Source organism: Sinohyriopsis cumingii, chromosome 15, assembly GCF_028554795.1.
Source record: "Sinohyriopsis cumingii isolate HCF-2022 chromosome 15, ASM2855479v2, whole genome shotgun sequence".
Taxonomy (NCBI): domain Eukaryota; kingdom Metazoa; phylum Mollusca; class Bivalvia; order Unionida; family Unionidae; genus Sinohyriopsis; species Sinohyriopsis cumingii.
In genome coordinates, this window is record NC_142975.1 from 84,578,436 (window position 1) to 84,600,048 (window position 21,613).

At 34.5% G+C, this 21,613-nt stretch overlaps 1 protein-coding gene across 5 annotated transcripts in view; it reads left to right on the forward strand.

Annotated features, from left to right (window-relative positions):
* LOC149782234 (uncharacterized) overlaps positions 1-21,613 on the forward strand; it is a 96,843-nt gene that overhangs the window by 23,282 nt on the left and 51,948 nt on the right. Inside the window, exon 1 of one of the 5 annotated variants that reach the window (XM_089933614.1) lies at positions 17,617-17,673. The exons of 1 other annotated variant lie outside the window; for it this stretch is intronic. Coding sequence is in view for 3 of the 4 variants with exons in the window: in XM_089933610.1 (XP_089789736.1) it covers positions 21,446-21,551 (106 nt within the window). In the remaining variant the exon portion in view is untranslated. Of the gene's footprint in view, positions 1-17,616; positions 17,674-21,024; positions 21,552-21,613 lie in introns of those variants that run through there. 3 more of the 5 variants (XM_089933610.1, XM_089933613.1, XM_089933611.1) reach the window with 3 other exon arrangements.

The following is a 21,613-nucleotide window of genomic DNA, read 5'->3' on the forward strand; positions in this document are numbered from 1 at the left end:
TTCTTATCCCCTGAGAACCCTTTTGTTACCTAATCCAGTTCTTTTATACTGGTAAATTATATTTGCATGACAGTTACTATACACAGTATATTATAGACGTTATATTTTGTTGAACAAGAACAAAGATAACTGGTCCTTGATTCTGGTTTTTTTTTTTCTTCTTTTCATTTGTTTTTCAAGCTTTGTGGATTTCATGAGCATTTATTAATTTTTGTTTATTATGAATAGTATAGGTGAGTTGAGTAACTATGACATTATTAATTATCACTTATTAGCAGTGTACACTATAGGTTAATGCTTAAGAATAAGCTAAGATATAATCTATGTATATGGATCCAGAAACAAAATCGGTCGAGGTATTTATTGGGTATTGATACCTATAACCACCAATCTGATTCTTTATTAAAGATATAGATTATTTTATAAAATTATAAGGACAGTAACTGGAGGTTTAAATTGTTTTATTGCTCACCTATTTTGTTTTTGTCTAGAGTAAAGTAAATGACTAAATCGTTTACTAGATATGTGCAGATCACAGATTGGACTAATGACACATGCTTTGTATTTGGATGTGTGATTTGAGAAATCAACTACATGTATCTGGACAGCACAAGTTATATTGGGTGTTCTCATTTTTGGAATGGTATTGTTTTATGATGTTTGTTTGTTGTGGGTTTAACACCATTTGTCAGCACATGGTAGGCTATACATGGTGACCACTATAAATGGTGGAGGAAGAACCTGGGAAAATCCTGGTAAGAACCTCAGACCCACAGGAAACTACTGGCAGCTTCCTCATATACCCGCATTTGCCGAGCCCAAGACTGGAACCCATGCAGACAGAGGTGAGATGGCAGTGATCGACAAAGGCATGCACTTTAGACCACAGTTTGCCACCCATAGCCCCGGGTACTGTTTTATGCCCCTTCCCCCCCCTTAGTATCCTAAGTAGTTCATTTGGTCAAGTATCAGATTCGTAGTCCAAGAGTGACAGGTTCATTACCTACCCTGGCCAGCTTTAGTTGTGTCTGAGTGTCCTTTTGAAAGATACTTAGCTCCCATTTTCTTGGTACGATATTGACAGCAATAATGTTTAAGGTGCTGTTCAACCAACCAACCAACCAACCAATTCAGTTTCCTTATGAGGTATCCACTATAGGATTTCAGAAATATGGTCAAAGAAAAGTAAACATTGGCCGGTAAAAAAACAACATTTTGAATCCTGTCCAAGGAAAGTATTATTCTTGTAAGCCATTTTTTTTTGTCTAGCAAACATCAGTATTAATGCTTCCAGTCCAGAAATGACAGCCACTAATGACCTAGGTAGACATTCTATTGAAATATTGCTTTATCATTAGCGTTGCCATAAACGTCTTGATACAATGTAGGATCATGCTGTTAGTACGGTGAATTATGAAATGACCATGGTCCATATTTAAATGAAAGATTAACTGCATGTTGACTTAAGTTTCTTGTTAAACTGGCATACCTTGGGGGTTTCATGATATCAAGTCATATTGACGCGCTCATAATTTATGCCATTGCACCTAAACAAGTATGATATTTGCTGACAGTTGCTAGGAAAGGAAACACCTGTGTTTCTTCTATACCTCTGACAAGTAATAATAACAGTAAGATATTATTATTGTTATTATTATTATTATTATTTCTGTGAATTAAGTAGTTTTCATGGCATACCAATTTTCATTGATTTTATGGTCACTACAAACCTTGAATTTAAAGGTTCAATGAACAGTTGTCCTTTATTGGAAACAATGCAAAATAGGACTGTTTGCTCAATCTACAGATTTAATTCCCGACACAAATATAATTTTTTTTTAATTAGCTGGAGATATTGTCATACTGTTTGTGTTTTTGTCTCTCTGTCCAGAACTCCTTCTATTCGAAAATACTTTGTGGAAATTCACTGAACTTTGTACACTTATAAGATTGCCTAGTGATAAACACCAGCAATAGAAATATTGTTTTCAAACTCCCTCTCAGTGGTAAAAGGTGAAACGTAAAGAAAATGGAGGTACAGTGACATTTTCCATAAACAAACTTTAAACCTGGAATAATAACATCAGGACTGTATATGTGGACCACTTGTTCATATTATGTGGATGGTAGGCTTGGCATGTTTGCTATAACCCTGATTCTATCAAGGTGGGGGTACACATATATCATAAACCTCGAATCCATCTATCTTTCTGTGCTGCTGTGCAAAGACTTTCATATATTGAGAAAAAATTTTTAAACCCGACATCGGCACCAACTGTCCATCTGTCCAACAGATAATCTCATTAGTGCAAATAGTTGTGCAGTTTATGATAGATTACTGTTAAATTTGGTAAATATTTTGGTCATCTAAAGATGTGCATATCAACAAATCAATTTATTTGCACAGTTTTTACTGAATCTACGGTACCATATACATGTATACTCACTTATAAGTTGAGTCAAACTACAAGCAACAAAGATCCTGATCTGCTGTAGCATAATGCACCCGTTGATCAGGGTCTGTGTTGTTTATTCTACTGATTATTCCTAACAAACTGCACAGACCCAGGTCTGCTGGTGCATTATGCAGCAGCAGATCTGAGTCTATGCTGGCTGCAGCTGGACTCGTGAGTGAATATATATGGTATACTGTTCATAGACTTGCAGAATTTATGGGATGGCATGCCATCCGTCTGTCTGATAGCACAATTTTTTTTATCACTGTTCTCCTAAACTACTTGTAGGATTGCCATGAAATTGTAAAGTCACATTTATTCCAAACTTGACTTGGCCATGAATAAAAATGCTGCTGTTTAGACATCCAATATGGATGCCATGATGGTGTTTTAAAAGAAAGACTTGTATAATTGGTCCTAAATAAAAATGGTGCTGATCTGATATTCTGCAGGACCAATACACAGTGGCCCTCACAAAATCTTTTTATCACTACTGCTCCTGAACAGATGGTTATTTTAAAAGTGGGTTTTCATTGAAGAGTTCATATTGTTATCTGCTTGTTCCTTAAATGCAAATGATGCTGATAACAAAACTTTATAAGTTTCAAAGTAATTAATTGAAATCTGTGATACAAGTTCCAAGGCAATTCATTGAAATCAGTAAGATGAGTTTCAAGGCAATTCATTAGAATCAGTAATCTGAGACAAGTTTTAAGGCAATTCATTGAAATCTGATACAAGTTTCAAGGCATTTCATTGAAATCTGACAAGTTTCAAGTCAGTTCATTGAAATCAGTGAGTTGTTTCAGAAGACTATCAAAAGATGCATTCATCTGCAGGTCACAACAATAACTCTTATAAATATATATAGGAGCATGTTGATTGAAAGATATACACATCTTCAGGTGATGTTGATAACATGTTTCATGGTAATCCATAAAACAAATTGAGGAATAGATGCTGTACTTTAAAGGACGTGTCATACACTGCATTAAAGTACAAACCAAAAAGGGAAGTAACTAAGAAAGTTTTGTGAACAAAGCAATTTGTCAATATGCACATATTCAGGTGATGACTATAATATTTACCAAATTTTGTAGTATTCCATTAATAAGAGTCCCGTAGAGGTACTCTGGCTCAAGTGGCCAAATAGAATTTCTAGGAATCCAAGACAAGACTGTTTCTTTTTTACTGCATAGTAATGAAACCATCTTACTTAGAACCTTCAACATATGTATACCAAATCTGCTACCAGAACTACCAGTATTTCTAACATTTGAATTATTATATTCACAAGACATTTTAAGTAATTTTTGGTTATCATAATTTCATCGGTCAAGATATTGTGTTCAAATATACAGATTTAGCACACTAAGTTAAATGTCAATCCATTCATACTTGTTTGTGTTATCATGCTTACAAGCCACTATTGTTAAACAGTCCAGAGTTACGGCTTGTCCAACGTGGGTATGTGAGAGAGCTTGTTAGTAGCTTCTCAATGGAGTTGGTGGATTTTTTTCAGGGTTTTCTCTCCACGAAATATACTGGCCACCATGTATAGTCTATCACACGCTGAAAATTGTATTAAACCTGTAACAACAAACAAAAAGAGCATTGATCTAAAATCAGTGTTAAGAGTTCATAATCAACTTGGTCATTGCAATGAAATTAAATATAAATTCTGATGAAAATCCATGTGGGTTTTGAGGCAGACCAGTTAATAGTGACTGCCACATGCCACCTGACCAGTTGAATTTTCTGGCCCATGTGGCCATTTAAATTTTCTGAAGTATTTATTAAATAAATTCTATCAATTAATGAATTTTCATTGGACATTATTTGTTTTGGCAAAAGTGTTTTCAGAATACTGCAGTTTAACATATTAAAGAAACTGTTTTTGATTTGATTGGAATGGTCAGTTGATATCCAGGTGAACTGACCCTGCTGGTCAATGAAAAAAATCTGTTGGCCCCTGTACATAACAATGAAATCCTCTCTCCTTTGATATGCTTATATCAGTTATTGGGGGTGGGGTGATTAAAATACGTTAATCTTGATTTTTGGCTAAATCAGATTTGTTCAGAATGTTAATAGGAATATTAATTTCTCAGTACTAATACATATCAGCAAAATATCAACTAACTCTATTATTATAGGATCAAATGATCACGGTAGGGTATTTATCGATGTGCACATTGTATAATCACTCGCAACGTTAAGATAAAGCTTCACATTAATTTGCCTGGAAACTGGGAACCAAAATTAGTCTGCATAATTTACTGATGTATACAAATTCTTGATCATTGTCACATGACTCTTTTTATCCAGTCATTTTGCAGAAAATTTGGTTGATTCATAACAATTGGAATTATTTATATTTAAAAAATAGTTGATGATCCATGAATTTCTGGATTTCAGAAATATGGTCAAAGAAAAGTAAACATTGGCCGGTAAAAAAACAACATTTTGAATCCTGTCCAAGGAAAGTATTATTCTTGTAAGCCATTTTTTTTTGTCTAGCAAACATCAGTATTAATGCTTCCAGTCCAGAAATGACAGCCACTAATGACCTAGGTAGACATTCTATTGAAATATTGCTTTATCATTAGCGTTGCCATAAACGTCTTGATACAATGTAGGATCATGCTGTTAGTACGGTGAATTATGAAATGACCATGGTCCATATTTAAATGAAAGATTAACTGCATGTTGACTTAAGTTTCTTGTTAAACTGGCATACCTTGGGGGTTTCATGATATCAAGTCATATTGACGCGCTCATAATTTATGCCATTGCACCTAAACAAGTATGATATTTGCTGACAGTTGCTAGGAAAGGAAACACCTGTGTTTCTTCTATACCTCTGACAAGTAATAATAACAGTAAGATATTATTATTGTTATTATTATTATTATTATTTCTGTGAATTAAGTAGTTTTCATGGCATACCAATTTTCATTGATTTTATGGTCACTACAAACCTTGAATTTAAAGGTTCAATGAACAGTTGTCCTTTATTGGAAACAATGCAAAATAGGACTGTTTGCTCAATCTACAGATTTAATTCCCGACACAAATATAATTTTTTTTTAATTAGCTGGAGATATTGTCATACTGTTTGTGTTTTTGTCTCTCTGTCCAGAACTCCTTCTATTCGAAAATACTTTGTGGAAATTCACTGAACTTTGTACACTTATAAGATTGCCTAGTGATAAACACCAGCAATAGAAATATTGTTTTCAAACTCCCTCTCAGTGGTAAAAGGTGAAACGTAAAGAAAATGGAGGTACAGTGACATTTTCCATAAACAAACTTTAAACCTGGAATAATAACATCAGGACTGTATATGTGGACCACTTGTTCATATTATGTGGATGGTAGGCTTGGCATGTTTGCTATAACCCTGATTCTATCAAGGTGGGGGTACACATATATCATAAACCTCGAATCCATCTATCTTTCTGTGCTGCTGTGCAAAGACTTTCATATATTGAGAAAAAATTTTTAAACCCGACATCGGCACCAACTGTCCATCTGTCCAACAGATAATCTCATTAGTGCAAATAGTTGTGCAGTTTATGATAGATTACTGTTAAATTTGGTAAATATTTTGGTCATCTAAAGATGTGCATATCAACAAATCAATTTATTTGCACAGTTTTTACTGAATCTACGGTACCATATACATGTATACTCACTTATAAGTTGAGTCAAACTACAAGCAACAAAGATCCTGATCTGCTGTAGCATAATGCACCCGTTGATCAGGGTCTGTGTTGTTTATTCTACTGATTATTCCTAACAAACTGCACAGACCCAGGTCTGCTGGTGCATTATGCAGCAGCAGATCTGAGTCTATGCTGGCTGCAGCTGGACTCGTGAGTGAATATATATGGTATACTGTTCATAGACTTGCAGAATTTATGGGATGGCATGCCATCCGTCTGTCTGATAGCACAATTTTTTTTATCACTGTTCTCCTAAACTACTTGTAGGATTGCCATGAAATTGTAAAGTCACATTTATTCCAAACTTGACTTGGCCATGAATAAAAATGCTGCTGTTTAGACATCCAATATGGATGCCATGATGGTGTTTTAAAAGAAAGACTTGTATAATTGGTCCTAAATAAAAATGGTGCTGATCTGATATTCTGCAGGACCAATACACAGTGGCCCTCACAAAATCTTTTTATCACTACTGCTCCTGAACAGATGGTTATTTTAAAAGTGGGTTTTCATTGAAGAGTTCATATTGTTATCTGCTTGTTCCTTAAATGCAAATGATGCTGATAACAAAACTTTATAAGTTTCAAAGTAATTAATTGAAATCTGTGATACAAGTTCCAAGGCAATTCATTGAAATCAGTAAGATGAGTTTCAAGGCAATTCATTAGAATCAGTAATCTGAGACAAGTTTTAAGGCAATTCATTGAAATCTGATACAAGTTTCAAGGCATTTCATTGAAATCTGACAAGTTTCAAGTCAGTTCATTGAAATCAGTGAGTTGTTTCAGAAGACTATCAAAAGATGCATTCATCTGCAGGTCACAACAATAACTCTTATAAATATATATAGGAGCATGTTGATTGAAAGATATACACATCTTCAGGTGATGTTGATAACATGTTTCATGGTAATCCATAAAACAAATTGAGGAATAGATGCTGTACTTTAAAGGACGTGTCATACACTGCATTAAAGTACAAACCAAAAAGGGAAGTAACTAAGAAAGTTTTGTGAACAAAGCAATTTGTCAATATGCACATATTCAGGTGATGACTATAATATTTACCAAATTTTGTAGTATTCCATTAATAAGAGTCCCGTAGAGGTACTCTGGCTCAAGTGGCCAAATAGAATTTCTAGGAATCCAAGACAAGACTGTTTCTTTTTTACTGCATAGTAATGAAACCATCTTACTTAGAACCTTCAACATATGTATACCAAATCTGCTACCAGAACTACCAGTATTTCTAACATTTGAATTATTATATTCACAAGACATTTTAAGTAATTTTTGGTTATCATAATTTCATCGGTCAAGATATTGTGTTCAAATATACAGATTTAGCACACTAAGTTAAATGTCAATCCATTCATACTTGTTTGTGTTATCATGCTTACAAGCCACTATTGTTAAACAGTCCAGAGTTACGGCTTGTCCAACGTGGGTATGTGAGAGAGCTTGTTAGTAGCTTCTCAATGGAGTTGGTGGATTTTTTTCAGGGTTTTCTCTCCACGAAATATACTGGCCACCATGTATAGTCTATCACACGCTGAAAATTGTATTAAACCTGTAACAACAAACAAAAAGAGCATTGATCTAAAATCAGTGTTAAGAGTTCATAATCAACTTGGTCATTGCAATGAAATTAAATATAAATTCTGATGAAAATCCATGTGGGTTTTGAGGCAGACCAGTTAATAGTGACTGCCACATGCCACCTGACCAGTTGAATTTTCTGGCCCATGTGGCCATTTAAATTTTCTGAAGTATTTATTAAATAAATTCTATCAATTAATGAATTTTCATTGGACATTATTTGTTTTGGCAAAAGTGTTTTCAGAATACTGCAGTTTAACATATTAAAGAAACTGTTTTTGATTTGATTGGAATGGTCAGTTGATATCCAGGTGAACTGACCCTGCTGGTCAATGAAAAAAATCTGTTGGCCCCTGTACATAACAATGAAATCCTCTCTCCTTTGATATGCTTATATCAGTTATTGGGGGTGGGGTGATTAAAATACGTTAATCTTGATTTTTGGCTAAATCAGATTTGTTCAGAATGTTAATAGGAATATTAATTTCTCAGTACTAATACATATCAGCAAAATATCAACTAACTCTATTATTATAGGATCAAATGATCACGGTAGGGTATTTATCGATGTGCACATTGTATAATCACTCGCAACGTTAAGATAAAGCTTCACATTAATTTGCCTGGAAACTGGGAACCAAAATTAGTCTGCATAATTTACTGATGTATACAAATTCTTGATCATTGTCACATGACTCTTTTTATCCAGTCATTTTGCAGAAAATTTGGTTGATTCATAACAATTGGAATTATTTATATTTAAAAAATAGTTGATGATCCATGAAAATTGAAGGGTGTTAAAATTACATAGAACTAATGGGTAGCTGTGAACAGTGTTTGCTTCTGGAGAGTTTTAGCTGAATGCCTTTTATTATCCATAAACTTCAGTTCATACAAGGTTACAAGCAACATCAGCCCGCCCCAGGCATAAATAGATGTAGTTATGGATGTTTGTAAATTTGTTTGACATTTACCAAGTTGTCTGTTTATCAGATTGTTTTGATAAGTGGGAATAGTATGGTTATGTTCTGGAGGATGTGTGGAGAAATGCATGTCATTATCAAGCAATCTTAGAGTAATATTGAACAGACATGAATGATAAACACAACAGTCTGGTATATGCTCACTGTTTATGGTCTAAAATACCTGTTTAATGAAGGAAATGTGTCGAATTTTGTCATCCATAATAACTTAGTTGGTATAGCATTAGATCTGTAATTAATGAAAAGGTACATTGCAGGTTCCATACCTGCAGAAACCTGGGCCAGTAATTTGTTACAAGTGCAGAAGCTTAAGAAAAACTTTAAAGTCTCAATATAGATAGTTCCTGAATAATGTCATCAGCTGCCATCTTTGTAGTCATTTGGCAGATTGACGGTTGACTTTATATGGTATTTGGAAGTTGAAATAAATTCACTGAATCTCTAGATACTTTTACGAAATTTACATACATAAACAAAGCAAATCGGGCTTTCTGTTAGTATCTATATTTGTGAATTATAAGTTTACCTTGCTTCAGTATGCCTTGTTAAAAATGGTAAATTTTGGTAATTGGCTATGGGAGAAATGGTCAGGCTGCCCGTCGTCCAGGTAAAATGGGCAGAATATCGTCTGCTAGTGACCTCATCGGGAAGCATCGATTGACGCAGTTCAGAAATCTTGGGTTTAAGAGAGCACATACATAATATTCTGCAGTGGTTGATCTAGAAATGGGTGGGTGGGTGGAAAGTGTTAAGTTAAAATTGTATACTTTTCATTGAAGTAGAAAGGGACTATATTAAGTGAAATAAACTGCAAGTTTTAAAAAAAAATGCCTCACTGTAAAAACAAATCTTGATGTGCAATTAAAACACCTGTTAATAAAGGTCAGTATTTTTAAACACATTTTGTATATAAAGGGCAGCAAAACACATTTTGTCTGTAAAGGACAGCATTTCTACACACATTTTGTCTATAAAGGATAGTATTTATAAACACTATTTTTCTATAAAAGGCAGCATTTGTGAACCCCTTTTCATCAATAAAGGACAGCATTTATGAACCCCTTTTCATCAATAAAGGACAGCATTTATGAACCCCTTTTCATCTAACAAGGACAGGATTTGTAAACCACATTTGTATCTAAATGACATAATTTATGAAGACCTTTTTTGTCAATAAAGGACAAAACCCCTTTTTGGTCTATAACGGACAACATTATGAGCCCCATTTTGTCTATAAAGGACAACATTTATAAACCCCTTTTCATCAATAAAGGACAGCATTTATGAACCCCTTTTAATCTAAAAAGGACAGCATTTATGAACCTCTTTTTGTCTAGAGAGCACAGCATTTATAAATCCCTTTTGTCTATAAAGGACAGTACCCCTTTTTATCTATAAAGGACAGCAATTAACCCCTTTTTGTTAATAAAGGACAGCATTTATGAACCCCTTTTAATCTAAAAAGGACAGCATTTACAAACCCCTATTTGTCTATACAGCACAACATTTATAAATCTCTCTTGTCTATAAGGGACAGTACCCCTTTTTTTTAATTAATGACAGCATTCATGAACCCCATTTTGTCTATATAGGACAGCATTTATGAACCCTGTTTTGTCTATACAGGACAGCATTTATGAACCCCTTTTTGTCAATAAAGGACTGAACCCCATTTTAAGGACATTCAAAGGGACCTTGCATGGTTATTTATTAACATTAATGCTGTCCTTTGTTAGCATGTGTCCTTGAATGCAAATGCAAAGTCAGGTTTTACTTTTCCAACACATTAGATTGTATATAATACCCCCACTCTTTGTAAAGGGTGATGGTTGATTGGCGGATTGTACCTTCTTTCAAGGTGTCCGCTTTATTGAGTTCAAGTAAACTTAATAGATAGAATAAATAGAGATCTGAGCAGATATATAGAACAGAATGACACAAGCCCCCATACATTAAAAATCAAAATTTAATCAATTACATAAACAATGATGATAATACAGAAACATTTGGAAGATACACTTCTTTTGGAATAAATTTTTCACCGAATTCGAACCACAAATATGTATATAAAAGTAGCCAATCTGTTTTACTGATAGAATTTATTCATCATGCGATCGAGTGAACAATCAAAGTCGTTGCCTTGTACAATTGCATAGCCTGCTTATGATCTCTGGTTCACTCCACTTTCACTGTGACTGTTCTCTGTCCTTTCCTTTTCCTTCCTTTTCCTTTTTCTCTTCAACCTTCCCACTGTTCAATGCCTCCCTTCAGTCCTCAAACTTTGTGTGGGTAGGTGGATATGTAAGCATGTAGATACACATATACTTGGATCATCACATCAGTGCATAGGAACATCTGAGGATATGTCTGTGGATACGTCTGAAGAGCTATTTTCCCCTTTGTGCTTTCAAGCGTTTCTCGCTTCTACTGCCAAAATTGTGTCCGTCGACCTTCCAGATATCCGGTCCCTTGGACAAATGTTTCACGAGAGAATTTCTTCCAAATTCACTCTCAGAGTCCCCTGTACCTTTACTCTTGCAGCAAAGCTTAGACTAATTAGATTTTTGATGGGGGGAATATAGTGTGGGAAACACGCCCCTATATAGCATAACCAATCAGGATGAAATATATTTACCACCAGGATTTTTTTTTTAGGGTGGAAAAACTTACCGAAATGTGGAAACTGAGATTGTGAGGCTCAGAATTATTTTTTTTAGGGTCGTAGGCAAGAAAGGTTGGAAACCACTGGTGAAGTGGAAGTAGAGATGTGCTTGTTGATTTATTTTTATGCATGCATGTGTGTTTATATATGCATGCATATGTGGTTATATATGCATGTGTGTGTGGTTATATATGCATGTGTATGTGGTTATATATGCATGCCTGTGTGTTTATATATGCATGCGTATTTGGTTATATATGCATGCATGTGTGTTTATATATGCATGCGTATGTGGTTATATATGCATGCGTATGTGGTTATATATGCATGCCTGTGTGGTTATATATGCATGCCTGTGTGGTTATATATGCATGCTTGTGTGGTTATATATGCATGTGTGTGTGGTTATATATGCATGCATATGTGGTTATATATGCATGTGTGTGTGGTTATATATGCATGCGTATGTGGTTATATATGCATGTGTGTGTGGTTATATATGCATGCATATGTGGTTATATATGCATGTGTGTGTGGTTATATATGCATGCGTATGTGGTTATATATGCATGCCTGTGTGTTTATATATGCATGCGTATTTGGTTATATATGCATGCATGTGTGTTTACATATGCATGCATATGTGGTTATATATGCATGCATGTGTGTTTATATATGCATGCATATGTGGTTATATATCAATGCATATGTGTTTATATATGCATGCGTATGTGGTTATATATGCATGCATGTGTGGTTATATATGCATGCATGTGTGGTTATATATGCATGCCTGTGTGGTTATATATGCATGCATATGTGGTTATATATGCATGCATATGTGGTTATATATGCATGCCTGTGTGGTTATATATGCATGCATGTGTGGTTATATATGCATGCATGTGTGGTTATATATGCATGCATGTGTGGTTATTATATGCATGTGTGTGTGGTTATATATGCATGCCTGTGTGGTTATATATGCATGTGTGTGTGGTTATATATGCATGCCTGTGTGGTTATATTTGCATGCATGTGTGGTTATATATGCATGCTTGTGTGGTTATATATGCATGCTTGTGTGGTTCTTTTGGACTTTTAGGCCAATCACTGCTGTCGTTTATCAGTGTGTATTTTGGATAGCGTATTTCTTTGAATATGAAGATGACAATTGTCAGGCAATTGAAACTGTTTTTTCTTTTCCTAGAAAATGTGAGTTGTATGGATCATATGTCAGATTTAGTATTATTGCCAGCAATGGGAAGAATAAATCAATAATAATAATGATAATAATAATTATTGTTTGGAGTAGAAATGAATTGTTTGCATGCAGATGTTGTCATAATGATGATGGCAATGGAGGTAGTAGTTGCTTACGACGTGGTGAAAATTATATTGATTGCATACATTCATGATAATTATGCAAATCTACAATCTAAATTCATACCTCTAACAGCATTGCCAATAAACACCAGTAAAAACAACTTCTTAAACAGGTTTTGAGCACTAAAGAAAATAATGCACTCTAAACTTGGAGCCCCATGTGGTCTAAAGCACTCACCGTTCCAGATCAATGCCTTCTCACCTCTGTCTGCATGGGTTCGAGTCTCAGGCTCAGCTAACGTGGGTATGTGAGGAAGCCTGCCAGTTGCTTCTTGTGGGTCTGTGGTTCTTCCAGGCTTTTCCATTGTTCTTCCTCCACCAGTTATATTGGCCGCCATATATAGCTTATCTTGTGCTGAAAAATGGCGTTAAACCCTACAACAACAACCACAGTTAAAACTTACATGAATAGAGAATGCTTAGTAACTGGAATTTGGTCTTTATATTTCTACATTACACAATTACACAAAAAATGTGTCAGTCATTCTTTTCGTAGATTGTAGCATCTTCAACTTAGGATTCTTAAATTCAGCTATTTTTCTTCATCTCAGATTAGGGAGACCCCGAGTGGCAAAGTGGTCTAAAGTGCTCACCATTCCAGATCACTGCCATCTCACCTCTGTCTGAGTCTCAGGCTCAACTGATGCAGGTACATGAGTAAATGCCAGTAGGTTCTCATGGGTCAATGATTCTTCCCAGGGTTTTCAGGGGTTCTAAGCCTCCTCCAGTTATACTGGCCATGGTGTATAGCTATCTTGTGCATTAAACCTTACAATAACAACAACAACAACTTCATCATCTCAGAAAGTATATGTTATTGTCCTTCTGAAGGTTTGAGACTCCTCTGACTGGAACAATACTTGCTTCATAATGAACATGTTATGGCTGTTTGATTTTCTTCAGACTGGACAAATCAGTATTTTGTGGCTTGACCAAAAGATGAAAGAGAATTCTTTATCAGCTACAGGGTTATAATAGGGAATGACCTACAGTTGGAATAATACAGGGTTATAATAGGGAATGACCTACAGTTGGAATAATACAGGGGTATAACAGGGAATGACCTACAGTTGGAATAATACAGGGTTATAATAGGGAATGACCTACAGTTGGAATAATACAGGGGTATAATAGGGAATGACCTACAGTTGGAATAATACAGGGTTATAATAGGGAATGACCTACAGTTGGAATAATACAGGGGTATAATAGGGAATGACCTACAGTTGGAATAATACAGGGTTATAATAGGGAATGACCTACAGTTGGAATAATACAGTTCAGAAGTGGGTTTTTTTTAGGTCTGTTATTCAGGAGGAGGAAGTTAATAGTGTATAATTTCATGGGAAGTTAGAAAGTTTTTGTGTTGCAGGGTTAAGATGAATACCCAGTTACTAATTAGTGTTTGTATAAAGCCATTAAAATTCACTCCAGGCATGTGACATAATTTATATTACAGATAATTACACAAGGCCTCGTTTGTATTGCAAATGATGAGATGACAATTGTCATTCAGATATGGCTTTGCAGTGTGTCATTGATTTGTCACAGTGGCACTTTTTAATCACTTACATGCATGCCAGTTATTATACATAATGTCAAATTATATAACAAGAGTTGAGTTTGGAAATATAGCTGTAACATTTGCATCTAACATTACCCAGCACTTATTTACTATTTTACCATCCTTCTCAACTGATATATTTGTTAGAAAAACAAAAACCAAATATGAATAACCTTGTGTCCTGGGTTTTACACATGCAAGCAGTCTTATGTCCTGGGCTTTACACACGTACAAACAGTTTTGCATACAGGACTTGACACAGCTGTGAAAAAACATGTGTACTAGGCTTTACACAGATATGAAAAACCGTGTGTACTGGGCTTTACACAGATACAAACAGTCTTATGTACTGGGCTTTCCACACTTATCAACAGTTTTGCATACACCGCTATGACCAGCCTTGTGTACTAGGCTTTACACAGATATGAACAACCTTGTGTACTGTGCTTTACACAGATACATACAGTCTTATGTACTGGGCTTTCCACACTTATAAACAGTTTTGCATACACAGCTATGACCAACATTGTGTACTAGGCTTTACACAGCTATGACCAACCTTGTGTACTTGGCTTTACACAGCTATGACCAACCTTGTGTACTAGGCTTTACACGGATATGAACAGCCTTGTGTACTTGTCTTTATATAGCATACCTGTCAACCAGTTGAGATGAAAACCTGTATGCCAAACCAATAAAAACCTTACATGAAAAAATGTAATCACTCATTATATAAGATCAACAGTTTTAAAACAATAAATGCCATAAATGAACTAATTTTACACACATTGACATAATTATTTACATCTCTGAAACTTTTATTTTATTTTATTCTTTTGATTTTGAGTGTGTTGTAACACACATTATATGCAACACACGCACCCTATGCACTTTTCAAAATGTAATCAGGGGTTTTAAAGTCTATGCAGCAGGTGTCAATGTTTATTTTACACAGTAAAAATGATGTTAGTGTGTCTGCATTCAGGGACTTCCTACAATATATGTGTATTTTTTTCATCATAGAAAAAGATCTTTCACAGTCTGCATTTTTGTGTGGCAAGGTAAGTAGTCACTGAATAACAAATTTCAGATTTGGGAAGCAGATGCCATTTAATAATACCCAACCAGTAGCTACAAAAGCTCCTTTTCTGGTGATCGTCCTTTATTACATGTGCACACTCATCAGGCAGCATGCAATAATCCACAAACTCATCTCTAAGTGCTTCATGATCCAGGTGTGGAGCAACTCAAACATGAAAGTGTCGCTACTACTACTAGTTTTGGAAAAAAGGAAATGTGCAAGGTATTTTGAAAAACAAATTTTCAAGGTGTAATATTAACTTCTTTGGATTTACCATGGTCTCATTATTACATATTTATATCCCCCCCCCCATAAACTCTTAGTCCTACAATATAAGACCTCAACCTGATATTTATATTTTGGGAGTCGGGGTTTTGTTGCCCAATGACGGTGCTGTGTAGCGTGTTCTGATGTCGACTAACTTTGGAAAGATGAGTCAAATTTTCAGGAATATCTCACGCACTTGGCATTCCATATCTGCGCTTTTCTACAAATTAAAGTTATGATGTTTTAGTCAGACTTTACTTACACTGAAGTCTTTTTCCTAAAAAATTCAAATTAACACACAAGCAAATGGACATGTTTTCAAGTTCCATTGGCCTACATTTCAGCTGGCTGGAATGCAGTGGAAGTTGGGAATATTGAAATCAGTTAAAAGGATTATAAGAATCTTAAATGAAACGAAGCTGTCTAAATACTTTTTTCAATATTAATATAATTTTATTTGTTTCATTAAAGAAAGATACTTTTATTTAACCAGATTTTGGCATTCCTGGTTTCCATTGCTTTCCAAAGCATATTAGAGTTATTGATATCCCACATTGATTGCTTGTAGCTTAGAAAGATTCTATATCGTACTAGATTATTTTTTTTAAATTGCATCCAGACTCCTGGGAATTAACAACAACAAAAATTGTATTTTTTAAATTAAAAAAACATGAATTTTTATAAGAAAAAACATACAAAATGGTTGTATGGCTGTACATTGACAAAAATGAAAAAAAAACATACAAATTATGGGTAAACCGTACAAGTTGACAGGCATGACAGATATGAACATCCTTGTGTAAGTGGGCTTTACACAGATATGAACAGCTATCCAGACTCCGGGGTTTCACAGATATGAATTGCCATTGTGTACTGGGCATTAAATGGCTATGAACAGCATTGAGTACTAGGGCCTTCGACCTAATTAGAATCCCCTGAAATATTTTTAATCTTGAACCTGTTTTGCTATTTCATATATGCTGACACAATTTCAAAATATGCACGAGTACATGTTATTCCTTTCTGTACTATAGCACAACAAAATGATGCACAATAATAAAATACTAATGAAGTGTTATAATTTTGACAATGCAATAAAGTATTCAAAATATTAATGACAGTTTTTGGTAATTTCACACACCTGACATAGTCTTTCTTATTTTCACAGATTTTCTTTTTTGACACTATTTGGTGTAAGCTTGATTGATAAGAACATAGCAAAGATGAGCTTCTTTCTTACACCAGTAATAATAATAATAATGGCAATAATATAATTTTTTTACCACATTATTATTATTATTTTTATTATTATTATTATTAATTTGAAAGTTATTGTCTATTGTTGTTCTTGTTCTTGTTCTTGTCAGCACTGCCGATGTAAACAAACTGAAAACTTAATACTATACATAGAGCTTCTTATTTTTCACAGGAAAGAGAAAACTTTTTCTTTTCTTACTAGCTTGACAATCTAATTAAATTATCTTAATATTCAGGGTATGTTTTCCAAATCAAGTACCATGCTGGACTCATGACAAAATGGTGCTAGTTCATAACCTACAATTGGACCAGCCTTGGTCAGCTGCCATGGTGTGTCTTTGAGCAAGGCACTTCACTCCAGTTGCCTCAACACGAAATAACCTACAGGTGTTGCAGTGCTGTAAAAGCACAAGCACCATCCAAAACAAAACTTAAATTAATGTATATGGTGATATATGATGACAGCAGTAATTGATGTAAAACAGATGAAAGACACATGAGTGTATGCAAACAGGTGTTAAAACCAACATATATACAACTACTTCCACTGTCCCAAACTCCAGACACCAGACTCCACTCCAGACTCCACTCCACACTCCACTCTGTATTTAACACTATGCTTGTCAGATAATGGGTATATCTGGTACAATGTGAACTAATCTGGGATAATTGGTGGATCAGGAAACCCCAGGTCTGTTATATTTCAATAGTCTACACCCATACATAAAGCTTACTATGCTGTCTTCCTATCCAAATACATGTAATTAATACCATGAGTATTTGCCAGGTTATTCCAGTTTATTCATAACTTGCTTTGATGAAGGTCACATGATCATGCATTTTAATGTTTGTCCTGATTCTTCACATTTTGTGTATTAATATATTGGCTCACTTGTGCTGATAATTTGAGACTGGATATCTGAACATTTTTTTGATAAATTTCAATTCAAATTTCAAGGAGATTTGGATAACCAGCTCTGAAGAATGGGTTTTACCTGCAAAAAGCATGCAGTTCATAGCAGTATGTTTGTACATGTATTAACAAAATACATGAAAAGGAAGATGGATAAATCAGTGCTTCAGATTTCTGTTCCATTCAGATTTGAAAGCTGCATTATTTATATGCAGTGAATAATTCATTTTGGAGTGATAATGTTAATGGTTGTGTCCTTGGCTAGACTTAGTTGTAAAGTAACATAATTTGTATGATTGGTTGCATTCTTGGCTAGATGGGAATACTTGTAAAGTAACATAATTTGTGATTTGTTTATATTCTTGACTAGACTGGAATACTTGTAACATAATTTGTGATTGGTTGTATTCTTGGCTAGACTGGAATACTTGTAACATAATTTGTCATTGGTTTTATATTCCTGGCTAGACTAGAATAATTGTAACATAATTTGTGATTGGTTGTGTTCTTGGTTAGACTGGAATATTTGGAAACATTATATAATCTGTGATTGGTTGCAGCAAATTCTCAGGCTCAAACTTAGGCATAAGAGTTTTGATTTCCAGGGTAGATGTGATTATGACTATCAATATAGTCAGCAAGATAGCTCAGGTGGTAGAGCATATAACTCATAATCTAAGGGTTGAAGGTTTGATACCAGCTCAGACCATGTGCCTCACTGTCATTATGGGAAAGGCTCCCATTTCCTCTCCATGATACAGTCAGTAATGCTTTAAAAGTGACATTAAAATCAATAAATAAAAAAGAACTTTAGTTCCAGATTTGAAAACTGAGAGTCCATGAAAACTGATAGTCCAGAAAAGGGAAGTCATAAAGCAGGAGCTTTATTTATTTACCATGAGCTTTGATTTACATAGTGGTATCAACTGGCAACACAGAAATAATCAATTTTATTCACATAAATTACAGACATTATTATCTGATGTCCATAAAAAACATAAGTTGGATTACCTCCCTCTTGTGTCCTCAACAGTTAAATCAGCTCCCTGGATCACATGCATTAGATTTATTTACTTGCTACATTGTAGATGCTTGCCATTGTTGAATTCTTGTTTCACTTGGTTACATAACCTAGTTTGATTGGCAAGCTTTTATCAAACCTTATTGGCACAGTAATCACTCAGAGGTTAAATATGGGTTTCCGTGTCAGAAAGCGACCATAATATCATAACTGTGTTTACTTTTTGTGATTTCAAACAAAGGCTGTTGCATTCAGCTCACATTTTCAAACCGAGTTTCTTGTATCTGTGTATTATTATTTGTTATAGCCCACAAAATAGTGGCTATAATCACATGGCCATGATATCTAGTACATTTTAATGGTGCAGAAGCTATTTTTATGTGTCCTACTCTCTGAAAGAAATTTCTGAGATTGACACAATTTGTGGAAACTTCTAAAATAAGCAGAAATCGAGGAAAATTCTTGGAGATGAATGATGTTGGTTGAAAACAAGTGAGATAAACTCATTGCTGGGAAATTAAGTTCTTGACATTTACTTTTTTGAGAGGTTGACATATTTGCTGGAAAAAGTGTCAGATGTCAGTGCTTGTATAACTCAAGAAGATGAACACATTTGCCAGAAAAATCCCCCAAGCTTAACACTGAGTTGCAATCAGTGAGATGAACATAGTCATTGTGCAAAATTCTTTACGATGAACAATTTGGGAAGATATGAGATGAATACATACTGTTTGGGAAGATATGAGATGAATACATACAATTTGGGAAGATATGAGATGAATACATACAATTTGGGAAGATATGAAATGAATACATACTTTTTGGGAAGATATGAGATGAATACATACTATTATAGTTGCTAAAAGCTGTTAGATGAAGACTCTTTTAGCATAATGGAGCAAGATTACTTAAAGAAAATTCAAATGTGCTTAGGCGATTCTATACAGGATGGATTTGCTCAGCATAATTGAAAGTCATTCACGGAATTACACTCAGCTTTCATTAATGGAGTAAGTGCAGACATTTAGGTATAATAAACAACTTATTATCCTGATGCAGAATCTACTGTTTAGAAATGTCTGCAAGGCATCACATATATGGAATTAAATGCATGAAAGTGAAATCCTTGTTGACACAAAAAAGTAGCAAGCAGACATCCAATGTAAACTAAAAAGTCTGCATTCATAATGTGGTTCACATATCAAGTGTACACTGCTGTATGATGGCATAGATAATGTTGTTTGTGTGTCAGCTGTAAATAATAATAATAATAATGCTTTATTTATAGAGGGTGACTCATTAGTCAAGGACTATTCTCCCTTGAAGCACTCTTAAGGAGAGTATAACAATGCACATTATATGAAGACAGCAATAATTTATATTTATTTTAACATGTTTAGTATTAAAATACTAAATTCCATGTCCACTATAAGTGTACAAATGTACGCCACAATTTGTTGGCATTCACAGTGTGTTTCACACATCAGGTGTGCACTACCGTATTTGGCATTCATAATGTTGTTTCCGCATCAGGTTCACACTAATGTTTGTTCGCATATGTAATGCGGCTAATGTTGCTAGTTCGAAGTCGTTTGCATTGCAGCATAAAAATTACACAAGGAAGACAGAAAAACTGAGTTATTTGATGATGAAGTGATCCTTTAAGTTCATTGTTAAATACAGTAATGCATGGAAATTCATAATTTGTACAAACTTAAGTACATGTATATAGATGAATGCATGTACAGCCACACTTATTGGACAAAACTTACTTGTACACAGATGTTCTATTTGGTTTTTTTTGATAATCTTTAATTCTTAATGGCTTGTAACACAAACAGAATGAAAGTTAAAGCAAATCAAATTCTGGTGTCAGTGTGTCTTGCAAAGACTGTGCTATTTCAAGGGATGTGAATATTGTGTGGAGTAAACCGATATGTGCCTGATGAGAGATATAAGTAACGATTTGTTATTTGATACATGCAAATTACATATATATATGTAAATAATACATATCATGTGAACTTTATTTAATATATGGTGCGAAGCAGTTGTAAAGATTAAAGACAGGTACAAGGAATGTTTACTTGTGGTTACTTTTGAACATCCAGCATAAGCTAGTATACTGTGTTCTACTTACCAAAAAAGTGTGCTTGTTAAATATTGAAACTTACTACATTTTTATGAGAAGTATACTACATTTTTATGAGAAGGATGTTTACTCTGCTTCTTCATTCTGATTCAAGTGGACTGTTTAATGGCTTCCATTAGTTTGAATGTAGCTACAAGTGGACTGTTTGATGTCTTCCATTATACAGGTGGGCTGTATGATGTCTTCCATTATCTCCACTGTAGCTGCAGGTGGACTGTACAACGTTTTCCATTATTTTGACTGGAATGAGATGATTTATGGTGCATTGTAAAGTCTGTTGACTTGTTTAAGAATACTGCAAGCTTCTTATTCTGAGGATCTACATGTATATATTATAATACATGTATATATCATAATACATGTACCTATTATAACACATGTACACTGTACCTACATCACATTCTAATATGGGCGACCCATTGTATGAATGGCGGAAAGTACGGCTTCATCAGATAGGACTGATGCGGAAATACAGAGTTCAGAGTAACTTTACATGATATTTCTTTCATTAAGAATATTTCATCTGCATGCATGTAATACAGAGG